The sequence below is a fragment of the Planococcus citri genome, chromosome 4 (assembly GCF_950023065.1).
Source record: "Planococcus citri chromosome 4, ihPlaCitr1.1, whole genome shotgun sequence".
In the NCBI taxonomy this organism is placed as follows: Eukaryota; Metazoa; Arthropoda; class Insecta; order Hemiptera; family Pseudococcidae; genus Planococcus; species Planococcus citri.
In genome coordinates, this window is record NC_088680.1 from 72035860 (window position 1) to 72051440 (window position 15581).

Below are 15581 nucleotides of genomic sequence, written 5' to 3' on the forward strand. Positions count from 1 at the left end.
CTTCAATCTTCACTTCACTTCGCTGTTCACCTGAGCTTTTCAGAGCTTTCAAGTTTCAAGAAGGTGCTGATAAGTGATAAGTAATGAGTGAGTGTAGTGTAAGTTGAGCTTGAACTTTCAGATGAGCTATGTGCTATTTATTGAAGAAGACGTGTAGTTTTCGCTTATATGAATGGTAATGAACAACTACTATTGAAGAAGTTTTTTTCAGTGTTTTTGGAAAATGGAAAACGAATTGTTCCCCAGTTCTTTTGACAACTTACCATTTACATCATGTTATAATAAAATGAATCTTTCGTCAAATGAAGTAAGTTCAGTGAACTAATAGTTCAACATATCAAGTCAGTACGGCTCAGATAATTTCCTCAGTAATGATACGTACCGTTTTCATATTATTGTGTAGGTGGAAACACAAGATCTGGACGATTTGGATTCACTTTTAAATAAATCCAAAACAGTACTGATCGAAGAGTTAACTTTGAACAAGAGTAAAGTTGCCGATCTCTCTGAAGAATTTGACGATGCAGTAAGTTGAAGATGTACAAGGATGAACCAATTTGAATAGGTAGCACAAGTTTTTTATGCTGATCTCATCGTTGCAGGAACTGATCAATCTGATGGTCGAAGAATTCACAGAATTCCAAGTGAAGCAGCCAAAATATGCGAAAATTTGCAACAATTCCGAAAAAGCAAAGTCGAAAGTATCTGTATTTCAGTCGCGATGTACTCGCTGTTCTAGATTATTTACAAGCGATAATAGAATGAGAAAACACGTCCTTCAACAACACTCTCTACATCCTGAAGAATGTTACCACTGCGAATTCAAAGCTGAAAGCAGACATCAGCTCTATCAACATATGGAGAGTCATTTTACGAATACTTTTTACTGTGATTTTTGCGCCGAACATTTCCAGTATTGTAAAAATCTGTTCGCTCATTTAGAAAAACATATCAACGATAGGTTCAAATTCACGTGTGCTGAATGTGAAAATACATTCGTGAGTAAATTATCGTTGACTATGCATTTAAGAACTCACACCGGAGAGAAACCATACGCTTGCTCGTTCTGCGTCAAGAGATTTTCTCAATTAGCTTCGAAACTTTACCACGAAAAAACACATACAGGCGCCAGTTCTCATTTTTGCGAATTTTGTAAAAAAGGATTTAAATCGAAATTTAGTAGAGATTCGCATCAACGAATACATACTGGAGAGAGACCTTTTCATTGCAACGTTTGCGACGCGACGTTTCGATCATCGATGTCATTAAGACAACATAAACAGGTGCATTCAGATTTTAAACCGTTCACTTGTGAAGTTTGCGGCAAAAGTTTCAATAGAAGAGAAAAAGTACGGATTCACATGAGAATCCATACCGGAGATAAACCGTACGCTTGTATCGTGTGTAGTAAAAGATTTTGCCAGAAAAATGATATGCTCAAACATCAACGTGTTCATGAGAAGCAGATATCAATCGCTCAGACCAAAGCACCGTCGCCCATTTCTCTATGTTATAACGGACAGATTTTCGAAATTCAAGACTGAATAATCAATAAAAGAGTGTAAAAAAAACTGATTCGTTATTTTATTACAGCGCAAATTATACAGGAAAAAAAACAATTCAAGAAAAAGCCGCATCTCCTTTCGCTTTGATTTCATTTAAGATCGTGTCACATTTGCTTTTCAATACCTTTATTGCTTCTAAAAATAAAGTGTTCGGTGGTAGGGCGCCAACTGATTCAATGGTAACTATAAACAAATTTAAACCGTTAGAATCACAGCCTCTCTGAATAAACGCGAGAAAAGTGAATTAAATGAACTTACAAATATAATGATCGGGGACCCGACTGATTTTAACGCAATCTTTCAAGTCGTCGAATCTGAAAACGTTACGACTGCAGGAATCATATCTCGCATTGACCACTTGGGCCTTAATTTTACCTGAAATTGAATTGATCAATATTGGCATTATTCGTAACATTCTAAATCATTAATATCTATCTACTTACACAACTTGAAGTACCTAGTTACCTACCTTTATGTTTACGTAATTCTATGACTCCATCCGAAAAACTGGATTTCAGTCGTTGAGCCTGTTCGCCTTCAACCTCAGTCAATAGGGTTATTTCTGGTAATAAACGGAACGATGCCGTGGCTGAAAAATTGAACAGAGTACGTCAATTAACTGCATTCTTTTCTTTTTTATAAAAAAAGTTCAAAATTCACGGACTTACCTACAGGTTGAAATTTGGCATGATCTTTACCAATGCCTTTGACGGCAAATAATTTCACATCTAACTCATGTCCAGGACGTAGTTTCGCAATCAAAATGTCATCATTAACAGGCCCTACGTCGGAGGACTTGAAATTTGTAGCTTGATCACCGATTGGTACCCATTCTATATCCTTCGATAGCACTGAACAGATCAAATTGATTTCGATTAAATCTTACAGACTTTTCCTTCAATAATTTATTAAATTTTATAAATTTAGAATGTACCTTTATCGTTTTTATACTGCGAGACGGAAACGTCGCCAGATTTTGAAGCAGGCGCTTTTGGATTTTTGGAGCATTTGATTCTTAAATGATATTCTAAAGAGTCTTCGGCTGAAAATTCGTCGTCTTCTACTAGCGAGTAAAAATGATGAAAAAATTAGCGATTCAACTTGGATAAACAAATATGTATGTAGATGAACTGTTACGAATGTTTCTTCATACCAGACTTTTTGAACGCAAATTTACGCGGATCAGCTTTCAAGGGTATTAATCCTAAACGGTGAGCTAGAACTTCATCTTGCAGAATAGATGTGTTATTATACACGTGAACTTTTTCGATAGCCATCATCGGTACCTACACAAATTCGGTATTTCAGAGAAAGGATTCGTATTACACATACTTATGTACTATGAAGATTCAAAATGCGTCTTACTTCGGCTAATAGAACTCTTCGAAAAGCATTTGCAAAACATGCCGGTACACCAATAAGATCGAATTCAATTTCGAGATCGTCCGACTTCACAATTTCTACTTTAACGATCTGAAATTAAAAGGGATCGTGTAAGATCGACGCTCTCTAATTGTGGCATACCTAATACTCATTTAATTACCTTTTTGAAAGATTTCATATTCCATTTCTGAGGGTGAACCCTGTCTGAATCGACGGGAAACTATAAAAGCAACAGATTGAAGCAAATTAGAAGCTAGATAGCTAGATCATATCGAACGAAGTTAGAAATGAATTGAAACTGTTACCTTTTTCACGAAATGTTCTTTTAACTCGTATCCTTCCATTCTAAGAGTAAGATCACGGCTTCGATTATTTTGTTTTTCTCAACTACTCCACACGCTCATTGCATTATATTTTCTATAGCAAAGTACGAACGAACAATTTGAAAAACAATAATTAATTTTCGTAAAAAAAAGTGATAATGAACTAAAGTTCTGCTATACAAAAATCAAAATTCAAATTGCTCAAAAATCGTCGAAAATCCACATGTGCCCATAGCTTTCTTATCAATTTTTCAGGAAGGAGTACTCGGGTGGGTGGGAGGAGTTAGGAAGGGGAAAGGTTATGATTTTGATGGGAGAGGAGAAAAGAGAAAACACAATGGAAAACTGAGATGATAAGAAAAGCTGAAATTGCAACTAGCTGGCTTGTATCGTTTTGAATTGATGCGAATATATCGAGTAAGAAGTGTAGTTTTATGATCGTGTAGAAATTTCTCCTAATTCAACGTTGAATTTTCTCAAGTTGTCTTTTCGTACGGTGATAAACAAGTATTTTTTGAAAATGAAAGCTAGTAAGTACTAACTCCACCTTATTCGAATCGGGATGCTGCCGAATTCGGTTGATCAAAGTTGTACAAAATACGAAGTTTCTAGTGGCTGAACTGATGAAAATGTTTATCACTTTTCAGAAGGTTCGGAAAATTATGATCTCGATGAAGTTGCCGATGAGATGTTTTCCGACGGGATAGGATCAATTAACGAATTGGATGATTCCGGAAACACTAATGTCATATTGATGGATTCTTCGGCTATTGATAAAACTGTGCATGCAGATTTCTTCAATGATTTCGAAGATTTATTCGATGATGACGACGATGATTAAACAACATATGTTATGTGTACTTCTCTTTAGCATTACTATTTTGTACTTCTGGTTAATATAATTTCATACGGAAAGGTTTATTATGTTTGGAACTTCGTGTGGCATCCCTTTTCACGTTATAACATGATAGTAATCTTCCAAAACTGAAACATATGCATATGTTACAGAATGAATCCATCAACTCCGATTATAATTATGAATTTCTTCGGTAAAGGTCGCTTTTATCTGAAGCCTCGATATGAGGTCTTCGCTTCGTCTTACGGATTCTGTTTTCCGTCATTTATCGCCAGTAAACCTCGTGTTAATTACGTGAAACCAAAATGTTACCAGTTCAGAGTTATTAATACAGCTTCGAATTATTACCAAAAGGAAGGCTGCCAGAAATATCAAGTAACTTTGTGAAACGTTTACGAGGTTATTTTTCGACGTCGTTTTTGTTCATCGTCAATTTTGCAGACGCAAGATAAAACATGGACCGTGCCGAATGTACTTTCTTTGGCCCGAATCGCTGCTACTCCGTTACTAGCCTATTATGTAATCAATCTTGATTTTTATCCCGCTACTGGTATTCTTGTTGGCGCTAGTATAACAGATTTTGTGAGTATTTAATCGAGTTGTGCGCAGAAATGCTAGAGTGACATTTACAGTTGAAAATAAAGGTTTACTTTTACCTACATACACGAATGGTGATGGGATTTTAGGTTGATGGTTGGATTGCTAGATCTTTCAAAGGTCAATCTTCAAAACTTGGTAGTTTTCTGGATCCATTAGCAGATAAATTATTAGTAATTACTCTGTATGGCAGCATGGCCTACGTGCATGTTATACCAGGTTAGTACGTACAAGTATTGTTCGAGTTCGCCCAGTTTTGCGATTGTGAATAATGGTGATTGGTGATCGCTTATGAATTCGATGCTGAATATTACAGATATTCTGATGGGTTTAATTGTATTCAGAGACGTCGCGTTGTTATTAGCTGGTGTTTATATAAGATATATTTCCATACCAGCGCCTGTAAGTTGAATTTCATAGCCATTTACTTCAATTGAAAAACGTGTGATCTCTATAAGAAGCGTTTGTTGCAGAAAACCATTAAGAAATATTTTGATCATAAACATTCTACAGCTCAGTTATCGCCAACTTTACTTAGCAAAGTCAACACTGGTGTTCAACTTATAACCGCTCTTCTTTCTTTGTATGGATCTGCGACTCCAAATTTTCCCGAGGAGGTTCTAATTTGCGCTTGGTAAGTAATACGTGTGTGTATGTGTTTCAGATAGATCTAAATTATTCAACAAGCTGTGGTTGTACACATGTATATTGTGATTTGTGTTTCAGGTGTTTGGCCGGACTTACGACGGTCTCGTCTGGCATTTCGTATATATTTGCAAAAAATACGTACAAAATAATGAAAAACTGATGTAAACGATTCTAGTTTATTTAAAAAATAAAGTTTAACAATCTCCTAAAGCGTTTTCGTGTTTATACATTTCATAAGCGTGTATTTCTTCGTGTAATATATCAGTTTCCAGTCCGATGTAATCAATTTCTAAGTGGAAAGGCCCATCTACATCGTCCATAAGAGATATTCCAAACGATGATATAGCGGCAGTTTGCGGCTCCCACTGTTTATCTTGTATATATCCTTTGTGGGTCAGGAAGAATTTGGTAAATGGTATCTACGAAAGAGAGTAATTTTTAACAACTTGGACACAACATCGTACCTGTTTTGAAGTAGAAGGGGTCTCACTTTTGAAATTTGCCAATAAGGACCACCTCTGGTGTATAAAGGATAGGCATGAGCATTATACCAAGATGTATCCAACTGTCCAGAAGCACCCAACAACAACGTATACGTTCTTCCATCGCCTCGGACTCGTAATACCAAATGTGTGTGCGGACCCCACTCGTAGTAAGACTTTCTTTGAAATGATTTCTATTTAAAAATTTCAGTTGAATTACACATTTGAACAAAACATACCGCAGTGTATACTGCGTGTATGTACAATACCGCAGTGTATACTGCGTGTATGTACAATATCAATCAATCAAACCGTAGGTTTAGGAGCACGTATGGCTGCGAAGCCACTTCGAAAAGTCATCCCATCGGGTACAATCTGGGTAGATAAATCTCCCCTAAAAACAGCGCACCCGTTCGCGCTCGTGGTGAATTCGCAGGTACTGTAACCGTATCCTTCATCGGCGTCGGTTAATGTAGTCCATTTCGCAGGATCTTCCGTTCTACCGAATGAAAATACTCTATAAACTTGACCTGTCGTTCAAAAAAATAAAATCATTACGGCGAAATTATTTCATAAACGCTGTCGCGAATGTAATAAAGTACCATGGTGAACGTCCAGAACTGGATCGTACATCAAGTGTTCTTTTCTCTCCGCAACCCATCTATCGAATTCGGTACTCAAATTTTTCATAGTTTGCTTCCATTCTTTTTTGGATGGTACTTTGAATCCGTCATCGCGACCAACGCCCGGTTCGAAATCTTCATATACCGTGTTTCCTGTTCCTTTGTATAATTCTTCCGTCGTATATCGATGGGTGAATTTCGGGTAGAGGTGAAATGATGAACGCGATACGTATTCGTGACATTTCAAACTTTGCAATACTTTGTTAGCACATTTACGAGATATCGAGGCCATATTTTGAAGAAAGCGTGCCAAGATTAGGCATTCATTTCATGTTTTGGAGCTATTTATTCTTTTTACTTGAAGTTTTAGGGGCAAATAACCGAACCGTAGAACTTTTGAACTTTCAAAATCAAGTTTTTTTGTTGATGATGAGATAAGAAAGGAGAGTGATAACAGTGCAGTAAAAATCGGTAAATACCGTATGTATTTACTGGGTTTTTACGTTATTTTTGCTGAAGCTTTGAGTCTTTGAGTAAATAAATTTTTTTTATCATTCTCATTTTTGTGATGTGATAACAAAATGAATATGCCGCTTGAAACTTGAATTTTTGATCTCTTCACTGGAAAATCATTTAAATCTGGAAGAGTCTTTCACTTGGAATGATTGGAAAGCTGATCGCTAAACAATCCTCGATATGCCTCACCTATGCGCGTTATGCCATTGTGAGTATTTGAAGTTCATTTCGTGTTGAAATTTTCACCAATTTTACGTCTTCTACTTTACTATTGTATAATTTTCAGAATGAAGCTACTTGTGTGAAATTTATCAAGTTTTCACGTTTCCAACGCGGGTTTTCATCTCTGAATTCGTCGAGTAAAGTTCCATTCACCATGAAGATAGACACCCCCGAATTCCAATCCCTGTTCACTCCAGAATTGAATACTTTGGCCGAACTTTTTTCTAAATATGGTTACGAAATACGAATCGTCGGAGGTGCAGTTCGGTAATAACATTTCCCGTATTTTTTACTCATAATAAAGCATTGTGTGGTCTGATTATGTCGAGCAATAATATCTTATATTTATTCTATTCTCATTCAGAGATTTGTTGAATGGAAAAAAGCCTCACGACTTGGATTTCGCCACAACGGCAACCCCGCAACAAATGAAAGAAATGTTTGAAAAAGAACAGATTCGAATGTTGAATAATAAAGGAGAAAAACACGGTACAATTACACCTCGTATCAACGATAAAGAGAATTTTGAGGTCGGTTAGAAATTAAAATACGAGTTTAAGTTTTGTCAGATTTTACAGGATTGTAAAAGCGTACATTTTTCAGGTGACAACGTTGAGAAACGATGTAAAAACCGATGGTCGTCATGCTGAAGTAGAATTTACTACTGATTGGCAAGTTGACGCTGCTAGACGCGATTTAACGATCAATTCCATGTTTTTAGGTAAGAAATAGAGTAACTGTAGTCTGTGATCGTGGCATATGTGAGGTAATTCCTTCTCATCCTTCTGAATAATCATATCTATATCTCAGGTTTGGATGGCACCGTTTATGATTATTTCGGTGGCTATGAAGATTTGAAAAATAAGCGCGTACTGTTTGTTGGAACTGCTAGTAAACGTATTCAAGAAGACTATCTGAGAATTTTAAGATATTTTAGGTACGTATTTTTATGTGTGTACCTATTTTTCGAAATTTTCTTTCCCGCGGTGTTATTATACTGATCTTTTTGTGTCTAGATTTTTTGGAAGAATCGTCGAGAATGCAAATTCACACGATGAAAAAACTCTCGAAGCTATTCGTGAAAATGGCCCCGGATTGCAGAAAATTTCCGGCGAACGTATCTGGTCCGAGTTGAATCGTATAATTGTTGGGAATTTTTGCGAGGAAATTGTCAAGAAAATGTTCGAATTGGGATTATCGCCTTATATGGGTACTTTTTGTTGTACCTACTTACCATGATCAGTGGTTCTAATTTCACTGAAACTAACGGCTATTCGATAGGTCTCGGCTCGTGTGAAGAATTAGAGATTACAACATTCGAAAAAATATGTCGACTTCGTGAAAAGTACGCTTTTAAAGCGATTACTTCTATAGCTGCTCTGTTACCGGATGAAGAAAAGGTGAGTACGAAACAAGTACTTATGCTGTTTTGCATTTCACTGGTTTACCTAAATTTTTACAAAATTATGTTCGTAGGTCGAAGAATTTCACTGTCGGGTAAAACTGTCGAGTCACGAACGTAATTTAGCTCTTTTCCTGGTTGTCCATAAAACTGTCGATTTCAACGAATCAAAAGATAATCCTCTTAGGTACTTACTCGTAGAATTTTCGTTTATTTTTATCGTCTATTTTTTCTAATTTAACACTCGTTTCTAAATTACTTTGAACTCAGGCCGTTTCAAAGATTACTCATTATGACTACCATGAAAAAAGATCAAGTACGCGAATACATTATGGAATTATTCCGATTCCACGACAGAGAAGATTTGATCGAATCGTTTAAATCGTGGAAAATGCCTTACCTTCCTATTAAAGGCGAAAATTTGAAAGAAAAAGGAGTCAAAGGTAATTGGTGCTGTCCGAGTGTCCCTCTCAGTACAATTAGTTAATTTCATGTCTAGCTTCGATTTGATTTCGATTTTTTTTCTTTCAATAGGCGTGCAAATGGGTGTTGTAATCAACCGAATGAAGGAGCTGTGGATTGATAGCGACTTCCAATTGACTGAAACCGATTTAATGGGCAAGCTTCCTGAAATTTTAACTCAGTTGCCTGGAATTATGGGCGAACAGCATCAACGAAAGAATAAAAAAATCAAGACTTCTAGTTGAAAATTTGCTAGACTTAAATAAACACAATTTTGTTATACGTATCGTTTCGCTCATTTATTTAATCACTTTTAAAAAGTTTCATCGAGCTGATATGCGATGTACCGGAAACTGTTTTTACGTGTGATAAGGAATCTTGCCTTCTCAGAATTTGATCGAGATCTCGAGAATGATTTGATCGAAGCGGCGATAATTTGACGGCTCATCGGTGATTTCGAACATGTATTTTTTGCACGGTGTTGTTTGAACTATAAGTCACTCAATCATGAAATATTATTTTTTAAGCTTCGTTATAGTTGCTACAAGCTTGAGATTTGCGGTGAGCGTGGTTTTTCAATTATTTTCCAATTCCAAGGCGTAATTTTAAGCTCGTAGATTTTTGCTGAAGATGTTTCAAAATTGTACATTTTTTTTTCAACGCTAGATATCGGACAACGTTGAAAATACGACCTCGACCGCATCATTCGTTACATTTCCAACCCCCAATGTGAAGAAAATAAACATCGCTCTTATCGAGGGTTTGGTAAATATCCACGTGAAAAAACTACTAAACGCGTTCGTTAAAAATAAATATGAATTACGCGTGGTCGGTGGCGCTGTGCGGTAAAATTCAACTACCTATATTTCTTCTCATTCGTTTCAAAAACTGAATTTTCGATATTCACGCGTTCAATTTTTAGGGATGTTTTAATGGGCGTACGACCGAAAGATTTAGACTTCGCTACGGATGCTACGCCGGGCCAAATGAAATATTTTTTCAAGCAAGAGAAGATCTATACGATAAATCCAAACGGAGAAGCTCACGGCACTGTTACAGCGCACATACATGGCAAGAATTACGAGGTGACGAAATGGAAATGCATATAAGATGGCCCTTCCTTCGCAAATGCGTCATTTTCCAACTTTAACGATGTTTAATCCCGCAGATCACCACTCTTCGAAAAGATGACGAATGCTTCGGACGTCATGCTAGAGTGATTTTTACGAAAAATTGGCGAGAGGATGCTACCAGACGTGATTTGACTATCAATTGCATGTTCCTGGGTAAGTGCGTTGAGCCGTTGACTTTCGTCAGTTCAAGTTCAACTTTCAACTACCCTTAAACAGGAAAACTCTTTCGTCATTTGATTCGTATTAATCACTAATCAGGTTTCGATGGGACCTTGTACGATTATTGCGGAGGAGAAGAGGATGTGAAAAACAGAAACGTTAGATTCGTCGGCGACCCTGCTACTCGTATTAAAGAAGATTTTCTCAGAATTATGCGATATTTTAGGTACCTATATACCTATGCAATGCATTTCCCCCTTTTTGTTCGTTAACAAAATAAGTACCTACCTTAAGTTGAAAACATGCTAGTACCTGTAGCTTTTTTTTCTGGTCGTCGAAATTCGATTATAATATCGTATATTTTCAGATTTTACGGAAGAATATCTAACGAATCTGATAACCATGATCCTGAAATTTTAAAAGCCATTCGAGAGAATAAAAGCGGCTTAAGTAGCATTTCCGGTGAACGTTTATGGTTAGAATTTCAGCAAATCTTGGCCGGCCCATTAAATAAGGATGTAGTCTATAAAATGTTTGATTTAGGCTTAGCGCCGTTTTTAGGTAAGCAGCTATAGGCACTCGTAATTCTAATGGAGCGAACGAAAATTACTCGTCCCACTTTCTTGTTCTAATCGTATTTTCACCGTTATAGGTTTAGGAAAAACTGAAGATTTAAACAGAACTTGCTTCGAAAACATTTGTAAATTGAAAGAAAATTACGAATTCAAACCCATCACTTATTTAGCTGCTTTATTACCCAATGAGACCAGGGTATATTTGAATATTCTCTTTGTAAAAATGTTACGGTACCTACTACCTATAGTACCTACTCGTATTTTGAATTTTGATAACTTGGTTTACAGGTAACCGAACTAGCTTCACGTTTAAAATTATCCAATTTAGATCGCGATTTGGCAATTTTCCTCATAACTCAACGGTCAAAACCATTTGTTCTGATTCCTGAACACCCTCTGAGGCGAGTGAATCTTCATTTTTATTTGTTTTATGTTTTATGGGTTGTAATTATCGCGGCGAACACGCTCAATGTTGTTGATTACCTATTCTTTAACAGACCCTACCAGTCACTTTTAGTAGAAGCCAGAAATAGAGAACAAGTCAAAACATTCATCTTGGAGTTACTGCGATTTTTGAACGTTAGTGATAGTGTTGTTCAAGCATTCGCTGGCTGGTCGATTCCTCCTTTTCCGATGGATTCAGCTAGGCTACGTGAGAGAGGAATATCTTGTAAGTTTTACCTATAATTTCGACTTTCGTTAGTAGTCTACAATTGCCTATCAGGAAGCTAGGTACCTTCTTCTTGTGCCATTTGGAACTTGGAAGTCTCTCTTCAAATCCGTGGATCCTCTCCAACCCCCCTCCCCCACGAGCCAAATCGACTTATTTTGTTGTTGACCATTAACAATTACCTATTAGCGTCTGCATGAAAGGTACCTATCGAATTTATGTACCTACTTTTCATCTCATATTCCGTATCAATTATTTTTCAGTTGGTCGTCAAATGGGCTACGTCATGAAAGGACTGAAACAGTATTGGGTAAACAAAAACTTCAACGTTACAGAAGACGATCTTTTAAACCAAATACCAGATTTAGTAGCAGAATTTAGAAAATTCTTATCACCGACCCTCAGTTGGACGAATCCTCCAACATACACCAGATGGCCGACGGCGAATACCAGTGAACCATCGTCACACGTAATGGGCATGGGCAATACCACTGCAGGAAATGACAATACGTCGTCGTCGTCGTCGTCATTTTCTACGTGGGTAGAATCTGCTTCAACGGTAACTGTACAAACTCAGCAGATTGAGATTACCTCGAAAGAGACGACTACTCAAACGAAATCTATTACTTTGAGCCAGGTAACTACTTAATTCTTGAAATGATCTAAGTACCTATTATAGTTTTGTATCGTCCTCTGTAGGTAGAGGCCTACAAATACGAGTAGGAGTAGGTACTAGCTGTACCTAGGTACTTATCTGCAAATCTACAAACGATTTTTTTTTGTTTGATTTGAAATGTATGTGCTGTGTTAAGGATCAAAAGTACAAACTGAATGCCCTTGATTTTCTGGGTGGTCTCCAATTTACTTTTCGTGGTTTTTAGTAGATTGCCAACCGTTAGAAATTCAAGAATAGTGCGATGGCTCGATAAGTAGGTACTTGGAAAATTTACTTATGTGAAATTAAATTTTTTAGAATGTTGGTAATTTAATCGATGATAATTGTTTGGACCTTTTATTCGTCCATTTTTAATTTGCTGATAAGAATAAATTATTTTTAAATAACTACCTGGGTAATGTACATATAATAAGTAGTTACTTCGTAATGTACAAAATGACAAAATATATACGCAAGTACATTGTAATACTTATGGGTATTGTTGAGTTGCGTTTAAAATTTATGCTTTTATTAGGTAGGTACTAGGTACATTTCCAGCCAATTTCTCTTTCCTATTTTTTTTGTTCGGGGTTTTTATTTTTTGGCGGGTCATTTTGATCGCTTCATGGAGCAAATTTTCCGCAAAGTGGCGTGAGAATTTTCCAAATTTCTCTCGTCGTGAAAATTCTGCGCAGAAAGTGACACGCTGTCTCCGTTTTACTTTTATCGGTGATAATTCGGTGGTGCGCAGTTCATATCTATTTTTTGTAAGTTTTACTATCAAACCAAATGTGTTTTTCGTGAGCAATTCTCAATGTCGTCTTGCCATTAGATAATTTCCAGGTATGAACAATATATTCTCAATTACTTAAACACATATCCGCAATCACTCGCGCAAGTTAGGTACCATAACAGTTTTAACGTTTATGCATAATTCGTGGTAGCAAGTTTGTGTGTTTGTGCAGTAAATTACCTAAGTATGAGTTCAATTATTTCAACTTCATTTTCATTCGTTGCTTTCACTTCAATAATTCTGTTGTTTTTTCTGGAGGTGAGTATTCCACGGTAAGGTAACTAAATATCTACGCGATACCTAACTATGAAACTTGGATTGAAATTTTGTAATTTAAGAGTTCAGCTACAAAAATAGGTACAAGTGCAATAAGCTGTTCCATTAGTGCGTACTACGTACCTACTTAATTTCAGATAGGTAGGTTCTCATATTTCATTCAAATTTCAGCACGTGAAATCAGATTGTACTGTTGGCAATGGAAATGATAAATCTAACAAAAATATGCCTGGTGGTCCGGTCAACGCTGACCCAAATTCGTCAAAAATTAAACAAATAGCGAAAAGGCTACAAAGTGATATGAATTCCCAGCCCAATGCAAACTGTAAAGTGAAGGTCAAACAAATCCTGTGCGCAACTTCGCAGGTATATACTAGCTATACATACGTATAATTATACCTACTTACGAGTATGTGAATTGTGTTAGTGTCAACATTAGTCAAAAATAATATGTTGCCATGTTGATTTTTTTATGAACCTCGAGTTGGGGTTTCCTTATATGTATGTATTATGTACACAGTACACATTGCATAGGTATAAATCAGGACTCTTCAAATTTTTCATTTACTTCTCTACATATGTACAGGGTCAGGGTGGACAGAAATATCGTGAACCCCAGAGAAAGTTTTTCATTAAAAATATACTCGTAGGTTGGCAACGTGAACGGTTAAATAGATGCATATGATTGGTGGAAAGTTATCATCTCAGTCCAACAACCAATATTACTCGTATCATTTACTGTGACCAACCGAAATATTCAGCAGAAACCTTTTTTAGGGGTTCACGACATTTCTGTCCACCCTGTATCTAATATTAGGTAATGTGTTTTAGGTGGTATCGGGTGTCCAATACGAGTTAGAAATGAAACTTTGTCCTCGCAATTGTATCCGCAAATCTGCCGATGTAGGTTTTCAGAACATTCATCATTAGTTCATTACCCAAAGTGGCAAAGTAAATTTCTCAAATAGTCACAGCACATTTTGCTTATTTTTCCAGACAAACAGTTGTAAAATTTGTACGGCGACAGTGTGGGAAAAATCATGGGAAAACTTTTTCAATGTTACACGGTTCACTTGCAACTAATAGAAGATACGAGTATAATTTATTGTAAATTGTATTTTAAATACATAGTTGGCAAAAATTAATTTAGGTGTCATCATTTTAGTTGACGATTTTCAGTTCTTTCAGTTTCTCCGTGGTATGGTACTTATAGTTCATCTCAAATGATGATAATATTGAAGAAAAAAAAATGAAATTCAGATAGGTAGGTACTTAATCCATCAAAACGAATACAGCTTAAATCCTCGAGCATAATAGTCCGGCATATGACAATAGGAGTAATTGCACCCCCCCAATCCTCCAGGACAACTTTTTTCTTAAAGGGGACATCCTAAGGAACATTTTAAAGCAAACTTGCCAAAAAAAAAAGTTGGCCTTACTTACAAAATGGCGGCCATTTTGAATTTGATTGACAGGTCATCCGAAATCGCAGATTTTGCGTTTCAACATAGGACTTGCACGAAATTTTTCAAAATTTACAAAGGTAGATCGGAAGATTATGCAAAAATTCATCACCTGTCAAAATTTCAAGTGCTAAAGTGCGTTTTTCGATTTTTGGTGAATTTTTGAAAATCGAATTTAAGCCAAAAATGAGGGGAAAAATCAAAATTTTACCAAATTGACCCTGAAATTTGTGATACGAGTATACCCGATTTTCGACATGTCAAATCGATTGGAAACGGTTTCAACCTGTTTTGAGCAGTTCTCGAACCTCCAGCGGATTTTTGAAACTCGAAATTTCCACAAAATTCCATCAAATTGGAGTTGTAAAGCTAAAATTTATTCTAAAAACTAATTTCAATACGCTACGAAGTACTTCAGGTGAATTTCAAGACGTTTTGGAGTCTCGAGCGACTTTTTGAAAATTCCTGAAGCCTCCAGCAGATTTTTGAAACTTTAAATTTCCACACAATTTCATCAAATGGAGTTAGCAAGCTGAAATTTACTTCGCAGACTACATGGTGGTTTCAAATGGTTTTGAAGCTTCCAGCTACTTTTAGGAAATTTCAATTTTCCAAAAAAACGTCATACAACCTTTCAAAAAGTTCTTGGAGGCTCCAAAACGACTTGAAATTCACCAGCAGTCAACTTCGTAGCGTATTGAAATTAGTTTTGCAGAATGAATTTTGGCTTCCCAACTCCATTTGATAAAATTTTGGGGAAATTTCAAAGTTTCAAAAA

General features: G+C 36.3%; 6 protein-coding genes across 7 annotated transcripts; 4 read left to right on the forward strand and 2 right to left on the reverse strand.

The window, feature by feature from the left end:
* The first annotated feature begins 7 nt into the window (after positions 1-7).
* LOC135845242 (zinc finger protein 354A-like) lies at positions 8-5582 on the forward strand. The gene is made up of 10 exons (XM_065363707.1): positions 8-307; positions 404-526; positions 603-1542; positions 2722-2776; positions 4280-4502; positions 4569-4709; positions 4814-4943; positions 5041-5126; positions 5198-5358; positions 5451-5582. The coding sequence occupies exons 1-10, from the start codon at positions 224-226 to the stop codon at positions 5530-5532; spliced, it is 2025 nt and encodes a 674-aa protein (XP_065219779.1). The 5' UTR covers positions 8-223; the 3' UTR covers positions 5533-5582.
* Positions 1563-3491, reverse strand: Polr1C (RNA polymerase I and III subunit C). Of its 2 annotated transcripts, none has more exons than XM_065360727.1 (9): positions 3254-3491; positions 3109-3168; positions 2931-3038; positions 2719-2851; positions 2500-2628; positions 2234-2416; positions 2035-2154; positions 1824-1940; positions 1563-1748 (listed from the first exon to the last, which is right to left on the reverse strand). In XM_065360727.1, exons 1-9 carry the CDS (start codon positions 3290-3292, stop codon positions 1621-1623), a joined length of 1017 nt encoding a protein of 338 aa, XP_065216799.1. In that variant the 5' UTR covers positions 3293-3491; the 3' UTR covers positions 1563-1620. The 2 variants fall into 2 exon arrangements, with proteins under 2 accessions (XP_065216799.1, XP_065216800.1); XM_065360728.1 differs by having other exon boundaries at positions 2500-2625; positions 3254-3489.
* On the forward strand, positions 3636-4190 carry LOC135843011 (COP9 signalosome complex subunit 9). Its single transcript, XM_065360732.1, has 2 exons — positions 3636-3801; positions 3919-4190. The coding sequence occupies exons 1-2, from the start codon at positions 3792-3794 to the stop codon at positions 4110-4112; spliced, it is 204 nt and encodes a 67-aa protein (XP_065216804.1). The 5' UTR covers positions 3636-3791; the 3' UTR covers positions 4113-4190.
* Positions 5535-6915, reverse strand: CIA30 (complex I intermediate-associated protein 30). The gene is made up of 4 exons (XM_065360729.1): positions 6457-6915; positions 6167-6384; positions 5863-6048; positions 5535-5791 (listed from the first exon to the last, which is right to left on the reverse strand). The coding sequence occupies exons 1-4, from the start codon at positions 6767-6769 to the stop codon at positions 5567-5569; spliced, it is 942 nt and encodes a 313-aa protein (XP_065216801.1). The 5' UTR covers positions 6770-6915; the 3' UTR covers positions 5535-5566.
* Positions 6916-7010: 95 nt separating this feature from the next.
* LOC135843006 (CCA tRNA nucleotidyltransferase 1, mitochondrial-like) lies at positions 7011-9361 on the forward strand. The gene is made up of 10 exons (XM_065360723.1): positions 7011-7201; positions 7280-7482; positions 7580-7745; positions 7819-7936; positions 8026-8152; positions 8232-8425; positions 8497-8615; positions 8692-8804; positions 8888-9060; positions 9152-9361. The coding sequence occupies exons 1-10, from the start codon at positions 7139-7141 to the stop codon at positions 9322-9324; spliced, it is 1449 nt and encodes a 482-aa protein (XP_065216795.1). The 5' UTR covers positions 7011-7138; the 3' UTR covers positions 9325-9361.
* Positions 9362-9464: 103 nt separating this feature from the next.
* Positions 9465-14485, forward strand: LOC135843005 (CCA tRNA nucleotidyltransferase 1, mitochondrial-like). Its single transcript, XM_065360722.1, has 14 exons — positions 9465-9640; positions 9746-9924; positions 10002-10164; positions 10248-10365; positions 10471-10597; positions 10739-10932; positions 11024-11142; positions 11235-11347; positions 11444-11616; positions 11880-12253; positions 12429-13114; positions 13512-13706; positions 14172-14243; positions 14337-14485. The coding sequence occupies exons 1-11, from the start codon at positions 9587-9589 to the stop codon at positions 12495-12497; spliced, it is 1683 nt and encodes a 560-aa protein (XP_065216794.1). The 5' UTR covers positions 9465-9586; the 3' UTR covers positions 12498-13114; positions 13512-13706; positions 14172-14243; positions 14337-14485.
* Positions 14486-15581: the final 1096 nt, after the last annotated feature.